General features: G+C 41.3%; 1 protein-coding gene and 1 long non-coding RNA gene across 5 annotated transcripts in view; one reads left to right on the forward strand and one right to left on the reverse strand.

The window, feature by feature from the left end:
* The window catches only part of LOC138086973 (uncharacterized), a 55,866-nt gene that overhangs the window by 19,867 nt on the left and 9,681 nt on the right, over positions 1–26,318 (forward strand). The window contains exon 2 of the long non-coding RNA XR_011145467.1: positions 18,297–18,489. This is a non-coding gene — a long non-coding RNA (uncharacterized lncRNA). The remainder of the gene's footprint in view (positions 1–18,296; positions 18,490–26,318) is intronic.
* ITPR1 (inositol 1,4,5-trisphosphate receptor type 1) overlaps positions 18,773–26,318 on the reverse strand; it is a 321,362-nt gene continuing 313,816 nt past the window's right edge. For all 4 annotated transcript variants that reach the window (XM_068981702.1, XM_068981699.1, XM_068981700.1 and 1 more), the window contains one exon: positions 18,773–19,965. In XM_068981702.1, the coding sequence (XP_068837803.1) occupies positions 19,879–19,965 (87 nt within the window). In that variant the 3' untranslated portion in view covers positions 18,773–19,878. The remainder of the gene's footprint in view (positions 19,966–26,318) is intronic.

Raw genomic sequence — 26,318 nt, forward strand, 5'->3', positions numbered from 1 at the left:
AAGATGTCTGGCTCTAGATTAGTGATCACATCATCATGATTATCTGGGTCGTGAAGATCTTTTTTGTATAGTTCTTCCATGTATTCTTGCCACCTCTTCTTAATATCTTCTGCTTCTGTTAGGTCCATCCCATTTCTGTCCTTTATCGAGCCCATCTTTGCATGAAATGTTCCCTTGGTATCTCTGATTTTCTTGAAGAGATCTCTAGTCTTTCCCATTCTGTTGTTTTCCTCTATTTCTTTGCATTGATCACTGAGGAAGGCTTTCTTATCTCTTCTTGCTATTCTTTGGAACTCTTCATTCAGATGCTTATATCTTTCCTTTTCTCCTTTGCTTTTCATATCTTTTCTTTTCACAGCTATTTGTAAGGCCTCCCCAGACAGCCATTTTGCTTTTTTGCATTTCTTTTCCATGGGGATGGTCTTGATCCCTGTCTCCTGTACAATGTCACGAACCTCATTGCATAGTTCATCAGGCACTCTGTCTATCAGATCTAGGCCCTTAAATCTATTTCTCACTTCCACTGTATAATCATAAGGGATTTGAGTTAGGTCATACCTGAATGGTCTAGCGGTTTCCCTAGGTAAATAACAGGGAGGGAACACAGCTCCACCCATCAGCAGAAAATTGGATTAAAGATTTACTGAGCATGGCCCTGCCCATCAGAACAAGACCCAGTTTCCCCCTAGTCAGTGTCTCCCATCAGGAAGCTTCCATAAGCCTCTAATGCTTCTCCATCAGAGGGCAAAGTGAAGTGAAGTCGGTCAGTCATGTCTGACTCTTTGCAACCCCGTGGAATGTAGCCTACCAGGCTCCTCAATCCATGGAATTCTCCAGGCAAGAATACTATAGTGGGTTGCCATTTCCTTCTCCAGGGGATCTTCCTGACCCAGGGATTGAACCTGGGTCTCCTTCTTTACAGCCAGACGCTTTACTGTCTGAGCCACCACAGACTGAAAACCACAAGCACAGAAAACTAACCAATCTGATCACATGGACCACAGCCTTGTCTAACTCAATGAAACTATGAGCCATGCCATGTAGGGCCACCCAAGACAGATGGGTCATGGTTGAGAGTTGTGATAAAATGTGGTCCACTGGAGAAGCGAATGGCAAACCACTTCAGTATTCTTGCCTTGAGAACCCCTTGAACAGTATGTAATGGGAAAAGGTAAGACACTGAAAGATGAACTCCCCAGGTTGGTAGATGCCGAATATGCTACTGGAGATCAGCGAAGAAATAACTTCAGAAAGAATGAAGAGATGGAGCCAAAGCAAAAACAACACCCAAGTTGTGGATGTGACTGGTGATAGTAGCAAAGTGTGATGCTGTAAAAAGCAATACTGCATAGGAACCTGGAATGTTAGGTCCATGAGTCAAGGCAAATTGAAAGTGGTCAAACAGGAGATGACAAGAATGAATATCGACATTTTAGGAATCAGCGAACTAAAAGAGACTGGCATGGGTGAATTTAAGTCAGATGACCGTTATATCTACTACTGTGGGCAGGAGTCCCTTAGAAGAAATGGAGTAGCCATCATAGTCAACAAAAGAGTCTGAAATGCAGTACTTGGATGCAATCTCAAAAGTGACAGAAGGATCTCTGTTTGTTTCCAAGGCAAACCATTCAATATCATGGTAATCCAAGTCTATATATCCTGACCAATAATGCTGAAGAAGCTGAACTTCAACAGTTCTATGAAGACCTACAGACTTTCTAGAACTAACACCCAAAAAAGATGTTATTTTCATTATACGGGACTGGAATACACATGTAGGAAATCAAGAAACACCTGGAGTAATAGGCAGATTTGGCCTTGGAGTACAGAACGAAGCAGGGCAAGGCTAATAGAGTTTCTCCAAGAGAACGCTCTGGTCATAGCAAACACCCTCTTCCAATAACACACGAGAAGACTCTATACATGGACATCACCAGATGGTCAATACCAAAATCAGATTGATTATATGCTTTGCAGCCAAAGATGAAGGAGCTCTATACAGTCAGCAAAAACAAGACCGGGAGATGACTGTGGCTCAGATCATGAACTCCTTATTGCCAAATTCAGACTTAAGTTGAAGAAAGTAGGTAAAACCACTAGACCATTCAGGTATGACCTAAATCAAATCCCTTATGATTATACAGTGGAAGTGACAAATAGGTTCAAGGGATTAGAACCGATAGACAAATTGCCTGAAGAACAATGGATGGAGTTTCCTGACATTGTACAGGAGACAGGGATCAAGACCATCCCCAAGAAAAAGAAATGCAAAAAAGCAAAATGGCTGTCTGAGGAGATCTTACAAATAGCTGTGAAAAGAAGAGAAGTAAAAACTAAAGCAGAAAAGATACACCCATTTGAATGCAGAGTTCCAAAGAATACCAAAGAGAGATAAGAAAGCCTTCCTCCGTGATCAGTGCGGGGGGCGGGGGGGGGAGAGGAAAACAGTAGAATGGTAAAGTCTAGAGATCTCTTCAAGAAAATTGGAGATACCAAGGGAACATTTCATGCAAAGATGGCACAATAAAGGACAGAAATGGTATGGACCTAACAGAAGCAGAAGATACTAAGAAGAGGTGGCAGGAATACACAGAAGAACTATACAAAAAAGATCTTCATGACCCAGATAACCACGATGGTGTGATCACTCACCTAGAGCCAGAAATCCTGGGATGCGAAGGCAAGTGGACCTTAGGAAGCATCCCTATGAACAAAGCTAGTGGAGGTGATGGAATTCCAGTTGAGCTGTTTCAAATCCTAAATGATGATGCTGTGAAAGAAAGTGCTACACTCAATATGCCAGCAAATTTGGAAAACTCAGCAGTGGCCACAGGACTGGAAAAGCTGTTTTCATTCCAATCCCAAAGAAAGGCAGTGCCAAAGAATGCTCAAACTACTGCACAATTGCACTCATCTCATACGCTAGCCAAGTAATGCTCAAAATTCTCCAAGCCAGGCTTCAGCAATACGTGAAACATGAACTTCCAGATGTTCAAGCTGGTTTTAGAAAAGGCAGAGGAACCAGAGATCAAACTGCCAACATCTGTTGGGTCATCAGAAAAGCAAGAGAGTTCCAGAAAAATATCTGCTTCTGCTTTATTGATCATGCCAAACCCTTTGATTGTGTGGACCACAGCAAACTGTGGGAAATTCTTCAAGAGATGGGAATACCAGACCACCTGACCTGCCTCCTGAGAAATATGTATGCAGGTCAGGAGGCAACAGTTAGACCTGGACATGGAACAACAGACTGTTTCCAAATAGGGAAAGGAGTACGTCAAGGCTATATATTGTCACCCTACTTATTTAACTTATATACAGAGTACATCATGAGAAACGCTCGGCTGGAAGAATCACAAGCTGGAATCAAGATTGCAGGGGGAATTATCAATACCTTCAGACATGCCGATGACACCACCCTTATGGTAGAAAGCGAAGAAGAACTAATGAGCCTCTTGATGAAAGTGAAAGAGGAGAGTGAAAAAGTTGGCTTAAAACTCAGGATTCAGAAAACTAAGATCATGGCATCTGGCCCCATCTCTTCATGGCAGATAGATGGGGAAACAGCAGAAATAGTGTCAGACTTTATTTTGGGGGGCTCCAAAATCACTGCAGATGGTGACTGCAGCCATGAAATTAAAAGATGTTTACTCCTTAGAAGAAAAGTTGTGCCCAACATAGACAGCATATTAAAAAGCAGAGACATTACTTTGTCAACAAAGGTCTGTCTAGTCACGGCTATGATTTTTCCAGTGGTCATGTATGGATGTGAGAATTGGACTGTAAAGAAAGCTGAATCCTGAAGAATTGATACTTCTGAACGGTGGTGTTGGAGAAGACTCTTGAGAGTCCCTTGGACTGCACGGAAATCCAACCAGTACATCCTAAAGGACATCAGTCCTGAATATTCACTGGAAGTACTGATGCTGAAGCTGAAACTGCAATACCTTGGCCACCTGATGCAAAGAACTGACTCCTTTGAAAAGACCCTGATGCTGGGAAAGATTGAAGGTGGGAGGACAAGGGGTCGACAGAGGATGAGATGGTTGGGTGACATCACCAACTCAATGGACATGAGTTTGAGTAAACTCTGGGAGTTGGCTTGGACAGGGAAGCCTGGCATGCTGCAGTCCGTGGGGTTGCAAAGAGTCTGAAATGACTGAACAACTTAACTGAACTGATCCTTTCTCCATTAGGTATTTTTGTTATGTTTGTTGAAGATCAATTGACCAAATATGAAGACAATGTGATATTGGTGAGAGGAAAGACACATAGGCTAGTGGAATGGAATAAGAAGTCCATAAATAGACTGCACAAATGTTGTCAATTGATTTTGGACAAAGATGCCAAGATAACTCACTGGGGGTAAAGATAGTCTTTTTAAAAACTTGGTGCTAGAAAAATTTACATCTACATTTTAAAGAAAGAACCTTGACTCATACCTTGTACATATACAAAAATTAACCAAAAACGTATCCTAGACCAAAATGTAAAATTTAAAACTATAAGCTCTTCTAGAGCTTCCTGTCCTATATGTTAGCCACATGTGCTTATTTTAAATTAAAAAAATTAAAGCTAAATACATTTTAACAATTGAGCTTCTTAGTTGTTCCAGCCACGTGTCAAGTCCTCAGTAGCCATGTGTGGCTACCTAAAGTTGTTGTATTGATTAGCTCATATATCAGCATATTTCTATCACCACAGAATACACTCTTGTACACTGCTGTTGTAGAAGAAAACATAGGAGAAAGTCTTTGGGATTGTAGTTAGGGAAAGATTTCTTAGGTTACATGTGACCATAAAAGAAAAAAATGGATAAATTCGTTTTCATCAAAATTAAAAATTTATGATTGTTGAAAAGCTCTGCTAAGAAAATGAAAAGCCACAGACAAGGAAAGAAATATTTTCAAAACACATGTTTGCTAAAGAGTTGGCAATCAGAATATTGTCTAAGGAGGCCTTACAAATAGCTGTGAAGAGAAGAGAAGTGAAAACCAAAGCAGAAAAGATACCCCCATTTGAATGCAGAGTTCCAAAGAATACCAAAGAGAGATAAGAAATCCTTCATCAGTGATTAGTGCAAAAAAATGGAGGAAAACAATAAAATGGGAAAGTCTAGAGATCTCCTCAAGAAAATTAGAGATACCAAGGGAACATTTCATGCAAAGATGGCACAATAAAGGACCTAACTGAAGCAGAAGATACTAAGGAGAGGTGGCAAGGATACACAGAAGAATTGTATGAAAAAAATCTTTATGACCCAGATAATCACGATGGTGTGATCACTCACCTAGAGCCAGACATTCTGGAATGCGAAGGCAAGTGGGCCTTAGGAAGCATGACTACAAACAAAGCTAGTGGAGGTGATGGAATTCCAGTTGAGCTATTGCAAATCCTAAATGATGATGCTGTGAAAGTGCTGCGCTCAATATGCCAGCAAATTTGGAAAACTCGGCAGTGGGCACAGGACCGAAAAAGGTCAGTTTTCGTTCCAATCCCAAAGGCAATGCCAAAGAATGCACAAACTAACACACAATTGCCCTCATCTCACATGCTAGTAACGTAATGCTCAAAATTCTCCAAGTGAGGCTTCAACAGTACATGAACCATGAACTTCCAGATATTCAAGCTGGATATAGAAAAGGCGGAGGAACCAGAGATCAAACTGCCAACATCCACTGGGTCATCAAAAAAGCAAGAGAGTTCCTGAAAAATATCTGCTTCTGCTTTATTGAATATGCCAAACCTTTGATTGTGTGTATCACAACAAACTGTGCAAAATTCTTCAAGAGATGGGAATACCAGACCACCTGACCTGCCTCTTGAGAAATCTGTATGCAGGTCAGGAAGCAACAGTTAGAATTGGACATGGAACAACAGACTGGTTGCAAATAGGAAAAGGAGTACATCAAGGCTGTATATTGTCACCCTGCTTATTTAACTTATATGCAGAGAACATCATGAGAAATGCTGGACTGGGTGAAGCACAAGCTGGAATTAAGATTGCAGGGAGAAATATCAATAACCTCAGATCTGCAGATGATACCACCCTTATGGCAGAAAGTGAAGAGGAGCTAAAAAGCCTCTTGATGAAAGTGAAAGAGGAGAGTGAAAAAGTTGGCTTAAAACTCAGCATTCAGAAACCTAAGTTCATGGCATCTGGTCCCATCACTTCATGGCAAATAGATAGGGAAACAGTGGAAACAGTGTCAGACTTTATTTTGGGGGGCTCCAAAATCACTGCAGATGGTGACTGCAGCCATGAAATTAAAAGACACTTGCTCCTTGGAAGGAAAGTTATGATCAACCTAGATAGCACATTCAAAAGCAGAGACATTACTTTGCCAACAAAGGTCTGTGTAGTCAAAGCTATGGTTTTTCAAGTATGGATGTGAGAGTTGGACTGTAAAGAAAGCTGAGCCCTGAAGAACTGATGCTTTTGAACTGTGGTGTTGGAGAAGACTCTTGAGAGTCCCTTGGACTGCATGGAGATCCAACCAGTCCATCTTAAAGAACATCAGTCCTGAATATTGATTGGAAGCACTGAAGCTGAAACTGCAATACCTTGGCCACCTGATGCAAAGAACTGACTCTTTTGAAAAGACCCTGATGCTGGGAAAGATTGAAGGCGGGAGGACAAGGGGTCAACAGAGGATGGGATGGTTGGATGGCATCACTGACTCAAAGGATATGAGTTTGAGTAAAGTCTGGGAGTTGGTGATGGACAGAGAGGCCTGGCGTGCTGCAGTCCATGGGGTTGCAAAGAGTTGGACACGACTGAGTGATTGAACTGAACTGACCACCAGAATATTAAAAAATTTTTTTCAAAATTAAGTTATATCAAAGAAATTTGAAAATGAGCAATAAGTTTTAAAAAATGGTTCACTGAAGAAGATATGAATGGCATATTATTTAAATGCTCTAATCTTACACATCTTTTGTTGTGTGGTTGTTTAATCAACAAGGGTTATCTGGGTGGGAAGTTTTTGGCCCACTCTTGTTTTCTTTGTACCTTAATGAATTTTAACTTGTTTTTGAAATGTTAATTCTTACAGGTAAAACCCTAGCAATAAAAACTCTAATAAGGTGTGTGTGTGTTCAAAAGTAAACATATTTTTAATAGTTTTTCCTGATTCTCCAGGAATAGCAGTAGTGAAAGTAAAAGGAAGCCACAGACTGTCTTGGGCAATTATATGTAGTAACTTCATCATTCTGCATGGTCATGCTGATTAACTGACTTGTTCAGCCTGTTTGGACCAGAAGGAAATATGACTTTCCCAGTTGTATTCAAATCCATCAGGCATGAAAACAGATTGGTGATTTGTTCTTCTTGTCTTGTCTTAAACATGAGCAACTGCCTGGTTTCTGCTTAGGCAAATGTGGTGGGTGGAATAATGGGCCCCTCAAGGATGTTCATGTCCTAATGCCTAGGTCTTATGAATATATTACCTTCCATGGCAAAAGGGATTTGGCAGATGTGGTTGTGTTGAGGATGTTGAGATAGGGAGACTTCCTGGATTAGTCCCATGGGACCAGTGTTATCGCAAGAGTCCTAGTAAGTAAACGAGGAAGGCATAGCCTCACAGTCAGTGTGGTTCAGACTGCGAGGGATTTGATCAGCCATTTCTAGCTTTGCAGGTGGGAGCAGGCAACGAGCCAAGGAACGCAGGCAGCTTTAGAAAGTTGAAAAAGAGAAGGAAATGAATCTCCCCTAGGGCCTCTAGAAGGCTTTAACCCTGTCAACTCATTTAAGACTTTGATAACCAGAAGCTTAAGATAATTTTTAAGTTTTGGAAAATTTGTTAGTAGTAGCAAGAGAAAACAAATGCAGTGTATTTATAGGATTGTTATGTTTGTAAGTTCTAAAACACAGACATTTCTTTAAAAGTAGAAAAAATCCTTTTTTTTTTTGAGTCTCACTGCCAGCCCTCCTAGACTCCCCAGTGGGCACATTTCTGACTCAGATCCTCCTAATCACTGTGAAATGATACTCAGCTCAAAAAGTCAGTACAGTGCCTGTGCTAAGGACAAAGGCATTGTGACACAACCCAGACGTTAGCAGTTCTCAGAATATGGGCTGGGGACAGCCTGCATCAGAGTTCCTGGGGAGCAGGTTACTTCAGGCCTGGGCCTTTACCCCTTTCTACTAGTTTTTTTCATGTCAAGTTTATTGAGGTATAATTTGGATATAGCAAAATATACCCTTCTTAGGTTACGGTACTATGAATTTTGAAAGGTTTGTATAATCAAGTAGCCGCCGATACTCTGAGGTCATTTCCATCCCCCAGAATGTTTCGCTTGTGTCCCTTTGTAATAAATTTCCTCTCCGTACCGCCTGTCTCTGGCAACCACTGACCTGATTTCCGTTCCTGTAGGTTTTTTCAAGAATGTCATATCCATGGAATGACACACCATGTAGCCTTTTGAGTCTGATTTAGTTTAACATGATCCTTTTGAGATTCATCCACGTTGTGTGTATACTCATATATAAAGAAACCATACTTCTGTGTTACCCAAAATGGCCATAATTTTTTTGTTTTTAAGTATTGATTTGGCTATGCTGATTTTTAGCTGTGGCATGCAGGATCTTCAGTTGTGGCATGTGGGAGCTAATTCTCTGACCAGGGATCAAACCCACGTCTTCTGTGTTAGGAGCCTGGAATCTTAGCCACTGGACCACCAGGGAAGTCCCGGCCATAATTTCTTAATGTGTTTTGTCTCTTGGTATGCTCTGAGAGGTGTCATAATCGTCTCTGGATGGTTGAGGGATTGTCTTTTAGTCTGGTTGGGTGAGAGAGTCAGGTGGAGAGAAGGGTATGGAGGTGCAGGTGGGTCCAGAGGACACATGCATGGAGAGAACACAGTTATAGGTTTATCTCTTACAAGAATTGAAAGAAGGGGGAAGATCACGGTTGCCTAATTATGGCTCAGACAGTAAAGAAGCTGCCTACAATGCAAGAGGACCCAGGTTCGATTCCTGGGTCAGGAAGATCCCCTGGAGAAGGGAATGGCGACCCACTCCAGTACTCTTGCGTGAAGAACTCCATGGACAGAGGAGCCTGGAGGGCTACAGTCCATGGGGTCGCAAAGAGTCAAACACAACTGAGCGACTAACACACACAGAAAGAGGGAAAAGTAGGGGATGGTTTTGAGTTGTGGAGCAGGAGTCTTGAAGCTTGAGGCACTGAGTGTCGGTTAGTTATAAGATTCAGTGGTCTGCAGCAAAAGGAGTAGTGACTGCCTGATCTTTTATTGTCTGTGCAACTTCTTGTGGGCCACTGCTAAACTATTGTTGTTCAGCTGGTCAGGGCTGTCTGACTCTTTGTGACCCCATGGATTGCAGCATGCCAGGCTTCCCTGTCTTTCACTATCTCCCAGAGCTTGCTCAAACTCATGTCCATTGAGTCAGTGATGCCATCCAACCATCTTGTCCTATGTCATCCCCTTCTCCTCCTGCCTTAGATTTTTTCCAGCATCAGGGTCTTTTCTAGTGAGGTGGCTTTTCACATCAGGTGGCCAAAGTATTGGAGCTTCCATTTCAGCATCAGTCCTTCTAATGAATATTCAGTATTGATTTCTTTTAAGATTAACTGGTTTTATCTCCTTGCCATCCAAGAGACTCTCAAGAGTCTTTTCCAACACCACAGTTCAAGAGCATCAGTTCTTTGGCCTTCAGCCTTCTTTATGGTCCAACTTTCACATCCATACATGACTACTGGAAAAACCATAGCGTTGACTAGGCAGACCTCTGTCAGCAAAGTAATGTCGCTGCTTTCTGATATGTTGTTTAGGTTGGTCACAGCTTTTCTTCCAAGGAGCAAGCGTCTTTTAATTTCATGGCTGCAGTCACCATCTGCAGTGATTTTGGAGCCCCCAAAAATAAAGTCTGACACTGTTTCCACTGTTTCCCCATCTATTTCCCATGAAGTGATGGGACCAGATGCCATGATCTTCGTTTTCTGAATGTTGAGCTTTAAGCCAACTTTTTCACTCTCCTCTTTCACTTTCATCAAGAGGCTTTTTAGTTCTTCTTCACTTTCTGCCATAAGAGTGGTGTCATCTGCATATCTGAGGTTATTGATATTTCTCCCAGCAATCTTGATTCCAGCTTGTGCCTCATCCAGCCCAGCCTTTCTCATGATGTACTCTGCATATAAGTTAAATAAGCAGGGTGACAATATACAGCCTAGATGTATTCCTTTCCCAATTTTTAACCAATCTGTTGTTCCATGGCCGTTCTAACTGTTGCTTCTTGATCTGCATACAGATTTCTCAGAAGGCAAATAAGGTGGTCTGGTATTCCCATCTCTTGAAGAATTTTCCACAGTTTGCTGTGGTCCATATAGTCAAAGGCTTTAGTATAGTCAGTGAAGCAGAAGTAGATGTTTTTCTGGAACTCTCTTGTTTTTTCTGTGATCCCTTGGATGTTGGCCATTTGATTTGTGGTTCCTCTGCCTTTTCTAAATCTAGCTTGAACATCTGGAAGTTCATAGTTCGTGTACTGTTGAAGCCTGGCTTGGAGAATTTTGAGCATTACTTTGCTAGCATGTGAAATGAGTGCAATTGTGCAATAGTTTGAACATTTCTTTTGCATTGCTCTTCTTTGGGTTTGGAATGAAAATTGACCTTTTCCAGTCCTGTGGCCACTGCTGAGTTTTCCAAATTTGCTGGCATATTGAGTGCAGCACTTTTAAAAGCATCATGTTTTAGGATTTGAAATAGCTCAGCTGGAATTTCATCACTTCCACTAGCTTTGTTCACAGTGATGCTTCCTAAGGCCCACTTGACTTTACACTCCAGGATGTCTGGTTCCAAGTGAATGATCACACCATCGTGGTTATTTACATCATTAAGATCTTTTTTGTAGAGGTCTGCTAAAGACTGCTAAATAGTCCTTCCTGAATGAAAGACTCGTACCTGGCCCTGGCTCCAAAATCCCCAAGGACATAAGTGAAGGCTCACAATCTTTCCCCGCCTCAAATGTCTTGAGCCCCTTTATTGGCAGAAATTGTGCTGCGTACTGAATGAAATGGACTAGTTACAGTCCTTACCCTTAAGAACTCTTACTTGGCCTCTCTTAGAACTCTGGCCTGGTATTTACCAGATCTTCCCCAAACAGGTGGACAGTTGGAGGCCCCAGCACCTTATTGGCAGGATCACCCCTGGTCTAGTGAAGCACGGGCCTAGAGAGGAAGATGTGCGCTACAGTCAGTCCTCCAATCCATGGATATAGATCCTGTGGATTTGTAACCCATGGCAACAGAGGGCTGACTGTACTCCTCACCTAAGGGGTTTGAGTGTCCTCAAATTTTACTACCCAGGGGTTCCTCATGGATCCTAAAGAATGAGTGTATATTATCACATGATCTGCCTTTAAATCTCAGGTCTGATGTTCTAGTTTAGTCAAATCACTTGACCTTTCCAAACTGATTTCTTCTTCTCTAAGATAAGGAGGTATCCGGAAGTGGGGGAAAAGAGCTATTTAAAAGCTAGTTGCTCTTTGAGTTGAAAGCTAAACAGATGAATTATGGTCTTTTTTTGTTTGGTCAAGGTAAAGGGCTAATCTCAATGGGAGGGTTGGGTTCAGGGGGCTAAAATTGTTCTGCATAAAAAAGAAGTACGAATTTTTCATGTTTTTTTTTTTAATATTAATTATTTGGCTTGTCAGGTTGTGGCATGGGGGATCTAGTTAGCTGACCAAAGATGGAACCCAGGCCCCCTGCATTGAGAGTGCAGAGCCTTAGACACTGAACCATCAGGGAAATCCTAAATTTCAGCTTTTAGTTGAAGCTGGAGGAAACTTTTTTTAAAATTTTGCTTTTATTTTGCCTTTATTTGTTCAGGGGTGATGAAAGAAAGTGGGTCCTAGTATTACACTCTAAAGAGGCCCACTCTTCACAACACCCGGATGTTCATGTGTTTTAGAGCCAGAGGGTAGAGCCAGCCGTGTCTACACTAGGGTGGGGTAGAATAGAGAGAGGGAAGGTGATGATAATTAGGTTACAATCAAGACTTAGGATCAAAAAGTGACAAGGAAGCATTACCAAGTTGTAAGCACTCACCTTAGAATCCTTGAAATTGTTAAGGAAAGTCATGGGCTTCACACAGTTATATGAGATACGATCTAAAACTTGCATTTGAATGTGAAAGATGGTACAATATAGGACCATGCACATGTCAGAGGTAATATCTATGTAACAGGGTTGGGAGGTTTAAATGAAAATGTAGATAAAAGTACTTCATAAACTAAAGGAATGCACCATCCTTTATCCTTTATCCCTAGATAAAATGTCTTTCTCTGAAGGTTTTATAAAAAGGAAGTCAGACTTAAATTCAACACTGATCACAAATATGAGAATAATTATCCAGGAGTTGTGAGCTCTATAGTAGTTTAAGTTATGAATTCAGTTCAAATGGATATTAAACATGGTTTGGATGTTAAAGATACAGTTTTAAAAAATGACTCGATATGACCCAAACATGTCATGTCAAGACTTGGGGATTTAGCCCACAATAGCAGTCATTCCCCATTTCTTTCTGACACCCCACCCCCGTTAGCCTGGGGTAGACCTGACTTGCCTCTTCTGAACATTTCATGTACATGAAATCATACTATATGTGGTCTTTTATGACTGGCTTCTTTCATGGCATAAAATTCTCAAGGGTCATAAATGTTGCATGTGTCAATATTTTATCCAACCTTTTTTTTTTCTTGAAAAAAATGTTTAGTTAACTTTTTTTTTTTTAAGAACACTTTCGGATTCACAGCAAAATTGAATAGATAGTGCAGAGAATGCCCATGTACCTCTCCCACCCCTTCACTGCCAGCATCCCTCAGCACTGTGGTTATGGCTGAGGGAACCTACACTGACGTCATGATCACCCATGGCTTACATTCGGTTCACTCTCTTTATACATCCTTTGGGTTTTGGAAATGTATATAACATCTTTCCACCTTTACAGTCTCATCTCCCTAAATCCCCTGTGTTCTCTGTCTATTCATCCATGCCCCATTCCTACCCCTGATAACCACTACTCTTTTTATTGTCTCCATAGTGTTACTTTTCCCTGAATGTCATTTACTTGGATTTATATAGTATGTGGCCTTTTTAGATTGTCTTCTTCCACTTAGTAATATGCATTTAAGGTTCCTCCAAGTCTTTTCTTGGTTTGCTAGCTCACTCTTTAAAAGTGGTGAATCATATGCCATTGTCTAGGTGTACTACAATTCTTTTTTTTTTTTTGGCTGCGCTATGTGGCATGCAGGATCTTGGTTCCCTGACCAGGGATTGAACCCCTGCCCCCTGCATTGGGAGTGTGGAGTCTTAACCACTGGACCACCAGGGAAGTCCCTCTGTTCACCTATTGCAGGACATTTTGGTTGCTAACAAGTTTTGGAATTATGGATAAATCTGCTGTAAACAAAGGAAGACTTGGTGATTTAGGATCCTACCATTAATAACTTCAGGCCCATTTAGTAGGAACAGAAGCTTTGGTCTCAGTATTTTGCTGAGATTGTGGAAATGATGATGACATTGCAAAGGAATGGGCAATATCCTGTATTGGTATATACTAGACACTTGACATATATTGTCTTTTTTTTTGGATGTGCTGAGTGCCATGTAAGATGTTAGTTCCTGGACCAAGGATCGAGCCCATGCCTCTGCAGTGGCGGCACAAAGTCTTAACCACTGGAGCACCAGAGCAGTCCCCTATATTGTCTTACTTAAAGCGTATTGCTGTCCAAAGAAGTGCTAGTGCCTCCACTCTTTAAATGGTGGAGCGGGGCAGGGTGTGTGTGTGTATATGTGTGTGTGAAAATTACAATGATTAAAAAGCTTGCTTTAACTCATAGCTTTGAAGTGGTAGAGCTGGTATGAAGACTCTCATCAGCCTCAAGGTCGTTTTCCTCCTATCCTGCTGCCAGGGGGGCTCTGAAGTAAACTAACATTTTTAGCGCTCAGGCCTTGTGTGGTTTTGCTTCCTAGTCTCATATCACATCTTAATTATTTTTCTTGTTCGACAGAGCTTTCTGACAAGTCTTCATGAGATGGTATAGGTGACAGATATGTCAAAAAGATTAAATCACTAGCTTAATTCAGTTCTGAAATGGACAGGTTAAATTCCTGGATTGTCTACAGTTTCATTTACACAGGAGCAGTCATCTTTCGTGAGGTCATTACAGAAATGCTGGCGAACTCTTTCCATTAGCACTTCTTGCATACAGTATGCACTTCTTGTGTTGTGGGACTCTTTTTTTTGTTGTTGTTCAGAATTCACCTTAGGGGTTTTCTCAGACTCGGCATTCTTAATCGATCGTGGTTTTTAGCTTTCTTTTTTCTTTCCAGGCTGGGTGGATGATGCAGTTTCACTTCTAGGTGTTAGGATTCTCTTTCACACTAGTTTGTCATGACCTTAAAATATTTTAAGTTTCTCCTTGGGTGAATTCTTTTTTCTTTCTTTTTTAATGTCGTACCCCACTGGGCTAGAGATTTGTTTTACCAAATGAGTTTAAACCACCAGCATATGCAGAGTTCACAGCCCATGAGCATTGTCAAACTTGACCCGGTGTAAAAACCCACCAGTGGTCTTTTTATTGTCTTCCACTGGGTAGGTTTGGAGATCAGCCTTGACGGTGTGAGTTGCCTAAGGTGGCATAGGATACCAAAGATGGAGAGATGTTTGCTACGAAGATCAGAATCCTCTTAGTTTGTAATAGCCATCCTCGTTGTTGCCTGGGGATTACTGACGAGGCCCAAGAGTCGCTCTGAGCTGTAACCACCCACAAAAACCACACGCATGGCATTTTACTCAAAACTCTACCTTAACCACCACTTTGTGATGCAAAACTGGTGGAATTTTGGGTACTTTCTGTAAAATCGAAATCTTCATGGGGGGTTTCCAATATTCTAGTTGATTGTGAACAAGTGATCAGTATAACGAAAGGAGAGCGGAGTTGGCCAATCAGCACCGACTTCTGTGGTACAAAGGGTGCCAGCCTGTGTGGAATATTTCATGTGGAGAAAGCCACCTTGTCTGAGAAAAGAGATTGTCCTGTTGAAAAATGCAGTTAAATAAGAGGGATTTGACAGGAGATCGGTAGTTGTAAAAGACAGAGATTTTAGAAGCTTCTTATCTTTGCCACAAAGTTTTCACTCTTGACAAAGTAATCACCTTCAGCACTTTCTAGCGTGTAGATCCTCTTATGAAAGAGGTTTGAAAAGGAAGTCCATTTGTGTTGGACAAAATACAGTTCTGCATACGGACTTCCTGTAAAGGAAGAACCATTATGGGAAACTGCCACTAATAAGATATGATAGCCCTTTTATGGAGGGAAAATGGTGGGTATAAGAGCTCTCTCCTGTTTGGCCGAGTCGGGGGGCCTTCGTTTATTCTGGACTTAGGTCCTTGGGCAAGTTCCTTTACCACTCTAAGGCTCAATTTCTTACCTTTACAATGAAAAATTTCTTTTCCTGGTTAGTATTCCGTTGTATATATGTAGCACAGCTTCTTTATCCATTCGTCTGTCAGTGGACATCTAGATCGCTTTCATGTCCTGGCTATTGAAAAGAGCGCTGCTATGAACATTGGGGTGCATGTGTCTTTTTGAATTATGGTTTTCTTTGGGTATATGCTCAGTAGTGGGATTGTTGGGTCATATGGTAGCTTTATTCCTAGGTTTTTAAGGAATCTCCATACTGTTTTTCCATACTGGCTGTATCAATTTACACTTCCAGTATTACTCCACCATAAAAAAGGAACACATTTGAGTCAGTTGTAGTGAGGTGGAAGAACCTAGAGCCTGTTAGAGTGAAATAAGTCAGAAAGAGGAAAACACATACTGTATATTCAAGCGTATATACGGAGCCTAAAGAAGTAGTACTGATGCACTTATTTGCAGGGCAGGAAGAGAGACACAGAGAGAGAGCAGACTTATGGACACAATAAGGGAATGAGCGGGTGGGACGAATTGAGAGTACGCTGACTTACATACACCATGTGTGAAATAGGTAGCTGGTGGCGAGCTCAGCCCTGTGCTCTAATGACGGAGAAGTGGGATGGGGGGTGGGAGGGAGGCTCAAGAGGAAGGGAATATATGTGCACTTAGAGCTGACTTACATTGTCATCCAGCAGAAATCAATACAACATTGTACAGCAATTATTCTCCAATTAAAAATGAAAAGTTTCACTCCTGCTCTGTGGCAGATAGGAACACATTGTCTCAAGAGCCTTCAGTAGGAGTCCTTTGTTATGACATCCTGTCTTGTGTAAACGTGCATTTTATTGTCATATAAGTTAAGCCTGCTATCAAGCACATTTTGTTTTTTAAAATCTGTGAAAACATTATTTTAGCAAAACCTAGCTCTACTTGTGTAAGTACATACTTATTCTCCTTTCGTAATTAATAGTCTTAAAAGACTAAATTTCCATCTGTGTTGCCCAGGAAGCTCTCGTGATTAGCCTTAAAACAACTAGCAGAAACTTTCAGGCTGTCTCTCATTAGCACATTACCCAAACCAACCATGGGAGGAAGATACAGAAATCAGTAACTGAGATTTTAATGTGATAATTCCTTAGTTTACCGTGAAGAACTTGGTCATTTCCCATTAGCACATAAGTAACACTGTGCTTAGGTTGCTACTGCAAAGACAGTGTTGCTGCTTAGCTCCCACAAATCAAGTTTGTTTGCTTTATAATTTATGTTAGGGAATGTTTAAACAGGGTGAAAGAGCAGTTTTTACAAGCACAAAATCAAGCAATTCGTTTTCAGAAAGTAGAACCAAATGAAACCAACTGAAGAAAAACAGGTAAATTGAATCGTATTTTTTAAACAAAATAAAGAGTTGTATTTTGTATGTGTGTGTGAGTAGAGGCGCACAGTTCTAAGTTGTACTGGGTGGAATATCAAGTAAAGCTTTAGGACTCAGAAGAATGGAAGCTTTATATGTAGGAGGAAACAAGGTTTATCACTACAGAATTTTAGGTACATAAGTAGAAATGGGAAAGATAATATAAACATTAGAAAAGTGGAATGGAGCTTCCCAGACCATTTGACATAACAAATGGTTTAATTAAGGAAATTGGCAAAATCTTCAAATCTTAGTTGGTGCTACAGCAAACTTTTAAAATTAAATTATCAGAGCCAAAAAGACTGTCCTGCTTGTGAGCATTGTGCTAAAACATTTGTTTAGTCCAATAGCACTGATTCTTCACCTGAGTAACTTTTTATTTTTTAAGGATAATTGCTTTACAGAATTTTGTTGTTTTCTGTCAAACCTCAACATGCATCAGCCATACGTATACATATATCCTCTCCCATTTGAAACTCCCTCCCATTTCCCTCTCCATCCCACTCCTCTAGATGTCACAGAGCCCCTGTTTGATTTTCCCGCATCATACAGCAAATTCCCATTGGCTGTTTTACATATGGCAATGTAAGTTTCCATGCTACTGAGTAACTTTAAAGGCAACTTGGACCTTGAAATAAAAGTGTGGAGAAAGGTGAAATCACAATTATCCATCAAAGGCCATGGGAGCTATAATTTCAAATTTTGTTTCAGTTGTACCAGCTTTGTGTTCACACCCAAACTCCACTGGTAGAATCTACTGCATGTGGGGTGGAGAAGAATTCCATTTATTTTCTGCTGAAGGTGGTGAACTGAATGAAGATCTGTATCTTAAGTGACAGGAATCAAATGAAACATGACAAACCTGTAAAGGCCCCACCTAAACATGTCAAAGCAGACTCGGCAGTGAGTGAGGTGGGACAGGGACTGGGAGACAAACCACACACACCGCCTTGCCGGGCTGGGCAGCTCGGGAGAGCAAAAGCAGAGACAAGGGGAGCAAGTCTTTGTGGGCTGGGGCTCACGTGGCAGGGTTTGGCATGGAGGGCTGGTGGTTTGTTCATAGATACAAGTACGTATCTATCTTGGATTGGTTTTATTATGGAAAAATTCTATGGAGATATGCTGTATTGACTGGAGAATGATTCACTTGTTTTTAAAGTTACCAAATTTATAACGCAGAAGCATTGGTTCTGAAACTAGTCATTTAAGTGGAGTTTAATCTCAACCTAGTTTCTGACATTGGATGGTAATTATTCTTATTTGGCAAAGCACAGAGAAAATCAACGTTACAAGAGCAACCAGGGCAGGCAGTGCTCTAAGGAGGGGACAGCTTTCCCTGCCTTTGGATAGATGAGTTAGATTTGTCAAACATTTCCAGCTGTCACAAAGGCCTCTGACCATTGAAGGAAAGTTGACTTCGCCACTCGGTGCTTCTTTGCATTGCAGATGACAAGTTCCAGGTCCCCCAGGGAAAGTGCAGGAGCGAGAGCCTGAACCGGCATTCTGGACTCGACCGTGTGTGCCCACGTTACCCCTGACAGTCTGCTTGGCAGTCACCCATCGAGAAGAACCGCTGGCCACTGGACTAAACCCTCCCCTGTATATTTGTTCAGGAGCTCTCAGAGTTCTCATTCCTCAGGTAAGCACTTTCAGAATCAACCTGTTAAGTAAACCATTTATACTTTTAAGTTGGTCCTAAAGAAAATGTGTAATTGGAATAGCTGTGATGACGGAAAGAAACGTCTAAATGAAAGCCATCACTCAGTCACAGTATTTTATTCTGCATCATTTATTAAATATTTTTATATATGCATTTACAAACTTTACTCATTTCAGAACTCTGCTTTCAATACATTTTTAAACTTTTTTTGGTAGAGTCTCTTGTAAAATGAGATCCATGTACAAAACTAGGCAACAGATATAAAAGTTTCCTCTCATACTTTTCATCCATCAAGCAAAGAAATCATGTGACAAAGAAAAAAACTCAAATGTGGCTCGTTCACAAGAATAACATGTCAGTGTTCAAACTATGAGTTCTAATGGGATAGATCACATTTCATCTCTATCTGGATGGCTATAGTTTAATACGTCTTAGCTACTGTAGCATGTTGGTTCCGATGGAAAAAATCAACTCTGTTTGGACTAGATCTAGAGACCATCAATTATCCATTTCTTTATAAAGTGACACCAAAATTCACCTTGGAGATGACATTGATGGGCTAGCATAATGCATTTACCCCAAACGTGTGAGCTTAGAAATTTCCCTTTAAAAAATTCATTAACTTGGCAAACTAAAGCCTGAGCCTCTAATTTACTGCTCTTACTTAAAAGACATAGTTTAAATGATCAATTCAGAAGCCTAAAAGTATCTTTGAAACTAAAGTTGCTTTTCTTAAAATGAATGCTGACCTGACAGTTCCGAGGCTCGGAGCACTGTCACTAGGAGACAGAGGCACTGGTGCCGCTAGCAACGAGAAGTACTATCACCACAGGGTAATTATAAGGTACAAAACGCCTGGGGGCCTGAAACTCACTAGTAATATGATTTTGGCAGCAGCATCATTTAACCATTTGTTACATACTATTAACACACCAGCTTCAAAGATGTGCACTCCCCTTAGGATACACAGGAGTTACAGATTTATGGTGATTGCATAATTGGTATTGCACAGTTTTATAAAAAACATAAATACTGGTTATTCTAGATTTAAATACAAAATACATGTCATATACTTTTAAATCTATCATGTGGTTCAAGTGCAAGTCAGGTGCTTTCTTTAGTCCTTCCCAAAAAGGCATTTTAAATACTTTTTTTGGCACAAATGAAATTTCACCCTGCCAACAATTCTAATTACAATACATATATCCAAACCTGGAGAGTAGCAATCATATACATACAGTATAAAACTGAGTATTTACAAATATACTAAGCATAAATGTAACCTCTCTGGGTGAATCAGAACTAATTAGCCAGACCCACACTAAAAATAATTTAAAAAGGTAAATACGACGCCTTTAGTTCATTTGCTTATGCTGGTTGCTGTGGGTTGACATTCATGTGAGGAGGATGTCCTAGAAGACCAATTCTTTGTTTCTGCTTCCTTTGTTCTGTCATCTGGAAAGTTAAAAAGTTTCATCATTAGACCCAGACACTTCCTGTACGTCAAATCGTACACTCAACCATAGACTTACCTCTGTGGTTATGGTTTATACTGAAACCCACTTTCTACAAATAGCATAGCAATTAGTATATCAAACACACAACTTCAAAAAGGACATCTACCTGAGCAGAATGGGGAATTCTGTGCCCTAGTCATGCAATGTGACATTCAGAAATTCTGCTTGCTACTTGTTTCACAAAGGAACAAAAAGCAGTTAAAGCACAAGATTCTTGTTTCCCAAATCTATGTCCAAATACTAGCTCTGAACAAGAGTTGAGACACACTAAACACTCAAACTGTCTAATGTGTCTAGAACTCTTAAGTTTGAGAGAGATTAAGTCCATTGTCTTCCGGGTGTCTCGGTTATTCTCCAGTTGTTCTTGGATAGTTTTGAGAGAGAGAAAAAAGAACCACACAGCATTTCTAGGGAGATGAGAATGTCCCTAACAGCTCAGGTCCAGGTGATTGAGTGACATAAATCATGGCCTGGCACTCAGTGGTGGCCAGTCCTCACCCCCTACACACACTAAGGTCAGGAAAGAGCGCTTCTTACGGCTGCTCAAATGAAACGGCGTTTTCAAAACTGCAAACAGGAAGTCAGGACCTTTTATTTGGCTGCTGAACTAAACCAGTTCTCATATTAACAGGTATCTAGCTCAGTTCTGCCTATTTCAGGGCATAATTAACTCCCTGTATTTCCATTTTTCTTAACCCAGTTATCCCAACTCTGGATTTGATGCTGGGCATTTAGGTCAATTAAGGTAAAAAAGCTATATGAAATATCTGATAAAATTGTTATCTCTATCTAAGTGGGCTTAGATCCTGCTTCTACATTTTTGGCTTCCTAAAGTCAGAGAGGAATTAGGGTTTAGTAGTATTAATATAAAGAATGTGGGCACTGGAATCAGACCTATTTCCATAAGGTTTTATGCTGTAACTTTTCAAATTCTGTTTCTTCATTCACATAATGAGGGTAATAATTCCGACCTCATAGAGAGGATGTATGTAAATTTTCTAATAGTGTCTGTCACTTTGTAGATGCTTAAATCTCAGTTTTCACCTGGACTAATTTTTGGTACAAAACACCCTGAGAGAAAGTAAAACGAGAATAAGTTACCTCAGTCCAATTTAAAGTAGTTATTTTGCCTTATTTGAAACAGCAGTTTTCCTTTCATATCAAAATACTATGTGGAGACTTCTATGAAATGCCTTCAGTTGTATTTTAGGAGAGAAGATTTACAAGGAGTATTTCCAAAAGGTAACTCTTTACAAAGCCGCTTATGAAGAGTTGAATTAGGGGTACTCTGCTAGCCTTGAAAGTCTCCTTAGATGAGCAACAAATCTTCACAGGAGGTGTCACAATCCTCTACTATACTTCACAGATTCAGCTGCAGGAGAGCCTCCTGTGACTCATGGAATAAACTGACAACTAGATGGTGATGCGGTCGGTCATGTCACTGACTGATACTTCACATACTCAGCCCAGACTTTCACCCCCAAACTAGTCCGTTGGCAGGTAGCCTTGAGAAGGACTCCAACAGAACTCACTACATTTAATAAACTCCGCATTCTCAATGATTTAGGAATCTTGGTGGGCTCAGCTCGTACTGATAGGTACTCATAGCTTCCATTTAAAGATGCTGAGATCTTTCCATGGTTGAAGTTGGCCACTGAAGTTTTTCCTGAAAGTCTTCTATAAATTTCTACTTACATTTGAGATGATCTTCTCTGTATGTTGTGTAGCCTCATGCCTGTGTGTCCAATCAGCTTCCTGTGACTTTCCAATCTAGTGGCTATTCAGTCATTCTCTTGAAAGCTTCTAAAACTGCATTTGTTATAGCAAATGAGCCAACCAATGGCACATCTTCCCTCCCTCTTCTATAGGTAGCACATGATACCTCAGTGGTGGTCCGACTCTAATTCTCCAGGTTTGTTTTCCTAAAATAACGATCACATCACCATCCCCCAGTCCCTGATCTTGAAGCTCCCTACTGAGGTGAGCAGCCAAAATCTTTGTTCAAGCAGAGGTTGTGCCTGGTAGTTTCAAGAACCTAGCACATACTTCCCTGGGGCTTCTTCCTTGGTGGTTCAGACGGTAAAGAATTTGTCTGCAATGCAGGAGACCGAGGTTCCATCCCTGGGTCGGAAAGATCCCCTGGAGAAGGAAATGGCAACCCACTCCAGTACCCCTGCCTGGAGAATTCCATGCGCAGAGGAGCCTGACGGGCTACAGTCCGGGGGATGGCAAAGAGTCAGACATGACGGGGTGACTAACACTTTCACTTTCAGCACATACTTAATTTTGTTTCCTATTTCCCTAGAATAATAGTTCTTAAACTTTGGCATGTGCCAGAAGCACCTCGAAGGCTTGTTACAACACAGATCAAAGGGCCCACAGAGTTTCCATCGAGGAGGCTCAGGGTAAGGTCGGTGAATCTGCATTGCTAACAGGTTCCAAGGTAGTGTTAATGCTGTGAATCTAGGTCCACACTGCTGCTCTAGAAGAGCATTTCTCTGTCTGAGAAATTGGCCAAGATCCTTAGAAAAATTACATTTTCATATACTTGAATACTTAAAAAGTACTTTGGGTACATTTTCTCAAAATGAGATCTCAGGAATGATTCTTTGCAGTTGAGCACATGGTCAGCACACAAATCTGACTGCCTGAATTCCGTTTCGATCAACCATGGCCTTGTAGACAGAATGGCTGTCATCTAAGTGAGTAATCAATGTTAAAGTACCAGGGGCAGCTGCTTAAGTATCTGGCCCTTTGGACACAGTCCTCATCCAGTGATAATTATATGGGAACAGTAACGAAAGAAAACCAAGTAGTTCATATGCTTGGATTTTTTTTTTTCAAAGCATTCAAGTATATGAAAATGTAACTCTCCTGTTGATCTTGGCCTATTTCTGAGATAATCAGTGAAACAGACCCCCCCCCCCCCCCCGGACCTAAATGTGGCCTATAAGAAACCAAGTTCAACACTGCTGACCAGGTAAGTTTCCCTGGTCCCTTGGTACACATTCTCACATAATTCCTGGCTTTATTAGCTCAATTCAACCTACTTACCTGTCTGTCTACATAGATTCACATACACTCTATATATCTTATTTAAGGCATCATTATTATCTGTTACTATTACCCATATCAAAACAAAGTCTACCCTTAGCACATTCTCTCTGGACATTTGAAACAAAACTGACTAGATAAAAATATCCATCAGATTGAGATCTAAGGTAACAACTCAACATGTTCATACTGAAAAATCTATCTTGATTAGTACAACATGTCCCATTTGTAGTAGATACATTGAAAAACCCTCAAAATCCACATTTTGCTAAGGATGAACATCTGAAGCAATGTTCTTCTTCATAAACTATATAGAGACTATCTTGAATTTCTGTATGCCTTCTTTTTGACTCAGTCTAAACAGAAAGCAAATGATATGATAGCTTTATAGGTCAGAAGCAACCCAATGTCTAAAAGATTTTTCATGAAAATAGCGTCAACTGCAAATGGGCAAAACCTGCTGTACCAGCATAAATGATTAAAGGCTTGCACTGCAGAGAAAGTTCATCCACAGCACACGGAAGCTGCAGCCTGCTTTCCTGTCACAGTAAGGCCGTGGCTACTCCGATTCTCAGCAGCCTGGAAACTCCAGTCACCACAACTGATCTCTCAGTTCAGTGGCTCAGTCGTGTCTGACTCTGCGACCCCATGGACCGCAGCATGCCAGCCCTCCCTGTCCATCACCAACTCCTGGAGTTTACCTAAACTCATGTCCATCCAACCATCTCTTCCTCTGTCATCCCCTTCTCCTCCTGCCTTCAATCTTTCCCAGCATCAGGGCCTTATCAAATGAGTCAGCTCTTTGCATCAGGTGGCCAAAGTACTGGAGTTTCAGCTTCAACATCAGTCCTTCCAATGAACACCCAGGACTGATTTCCTTTAGGATGGACTGGTTGGATCTCCTTGAGTCCAAGGGACTCTTAAGAGTCTTCTCTAACACCACAGTTCAAAAGCGTCGATTTTTTGGCACTCAGCTTTCTTTATAGTCCAACTCTCACATCCATACATGACCACTGGAAAAACCATAGACCAGATGGACCTTTGTTGACAAAGTAATGTCTCTGCCTTTTAATATGCTGTCTAGGTTGGTCATGACTTTCCTTCCAAGGAGTAAGCATCTTTTAATTTCATGGCTGCAGTCATTTTGGAGCCCCCAAAAATAATGTCTGCCACTGTTTCTCCACTATTTTCCATGAAGAGATGGGACCAGATGCCATGATCTTAGTTTTCTGAATGTTGAGCTTTAAGCCAACTTTTTCACTCTCCTCTTTCACTTTCATCAAGAGGCTCTTTAGTTCTTCGTCACTTTCTGCCCTAAGGGTGGTGTCATCTGCATATCTGAGGTTATTGATATTTCTCCTGGCAGTCTTGATTCCAGCTTGTGCTTCTTCCAGCCCAGCATTTCTCATGATGTACTCTGCATATAAGTTAAATAAACAGGGTGACAATATGCAGCCTTGATGTACTCCTTTCCTGATTTGGAACCAGTCTGTTGTTCCATGTCCAGTTCTATCTGTTGCTTCTTGACTTGCATACAGATTTCTCAGGAGGCCAGTTAGGTGGTCTGGTATTTCCATCTCTAAGAATTTTCCACAGTTTGTCATGGTCCACACAGTCAAAGGCTTTGGTGTAGTCAATAAAGCAGAAGTAGATATTTTTCTGGAACTCTCTTGCTTTTTTGATGATCCAGCAGATGTTGGGAATTTGATCTCTGGTTCCTCTGCCTTTTCTAAAACCAGCTTGAACATCAGGGAGTTCACAGTCCACGTATTGCTGAAGCCTAGCTTGGAGAACTTTGAGCATTACTTTACTAGTGTGTGAGATGAGTGCAATTGTTCGGTACTTTGAGCATTCTTTGGCATTGCCTTTCTTTGGGATTGGAATGAAAACCTTTTCCAGTTTTCCAATTTTCTGGCATACTGAGTGCAGCACTTTCACAGCATCATCTTTTAGGATTTGAAATAGCTCACTTGGAATTCCATCACCTCCACTAGCCTTGATCTAACTGATATTTACAGTCCTATACAATCAGTCATGCTGCTAAGGACGAGCCTAAAATACTGAAAAGTACAGCTGAAACCTCTCTCAAAAGCAGGTATACTGACTCACTATAAACATACAGACAGTCACACTCTTGGTCCCCAGTGCAGTGGTCCTCTTGAGCTCCCCTGATAGACTCTCTCGCACGCTTCTGCATGACCATTCCTGAGGCTTCCATGGCAGTGACTCAGATCCTCTCCCTCAGGTCCGGCAGAATGAAGTGCTGCCTTTTTCTTTACTCCCTGAGCCAACTTTCAGATTTCTGTTACATACTTATCAGGTTGAATTCTAATCTGTCTACCTATTTGTCTCCCACTCCAGACTCTTAGTTCCTTGAAGGAGAATAGGTTCAGCTCAGCGTTGTAACCCCAGACCCTAGGGCTGCACCCCACAGGTGCTTAGTAAATGGTGGCTAGAAGTGGTGAAAGGCCCGGTGCACAGTGCCTTTGCTGGAGCATGCCATGCACTTTCATGCCGTTGCTCATGCTGACGCCCCTCCAGGGCTGCCCCTCTTGCTGCGCCTCCTTGTTAGCTTAGAAGTTACCTCCTCAAGCTGTAGGCGACTTCACTTTCACTTTTCACTTTCCTGCATTGGAGAAGGCAATGGCAACCCACTCCAGTGTTCTTGCCTGGAGAATCCCTGGGACGGTGGAGCCTGGTGGGCTGCCGTCTATGGGGTCGCACAGAGTCGGACACGACTGAAGTGACTTAGCAGCAGCAGCAGCAAGCTGCAGGAGCTCAACTCCTCTGACACCCCAGGCCCCGCCTGCCCCATGAGACGGGCTTCATTCTGGCAGATGGGCCCTAGTACTTTTCCTGCTGTATCCTATTGTTCGAGGTCTGCTTCTTTCTGGATAGATCAAAGTATCCTAGAGGGCAGGTGTTACCTACGGCCTCTTCTGTGATTCCAACACAGGCTAAGGAACACAGACCTTCAGGTGAGGTTTAATATCCCATTTTCCAACTGTGAGGAATTCTTCTGATCATGTTATTCCTTCCTTCTTTATGTAGTGAACAAGATAATAACCCTCTTGCATGAAAAACACCAAACAATATACCATGTTAATATGGTAAGAATTTCAAGCACTAGTAGTATTCCTAACAACTACTGGATTGGCCAGAAAGTTCTTTGGGGGTTTTCCATAACATTTTAGAATCACATTTGTATTCAGAATCTCTTGGGAGGGGAAACTTGAA

Source organism: Capricornis sumatraensis, chromosome 10, assembly GCF_032405125.1.
Source record: "Capricornis sumatraensis isolate serow.1 chromosome 10, serow.2, whole genome shotgun sequence".
NCBI lineage: Eukaryota > Metazoa > Chordata > Mammalia > Artiodactyla > Bovidae > Capricornis > Capricornis sumatraensis.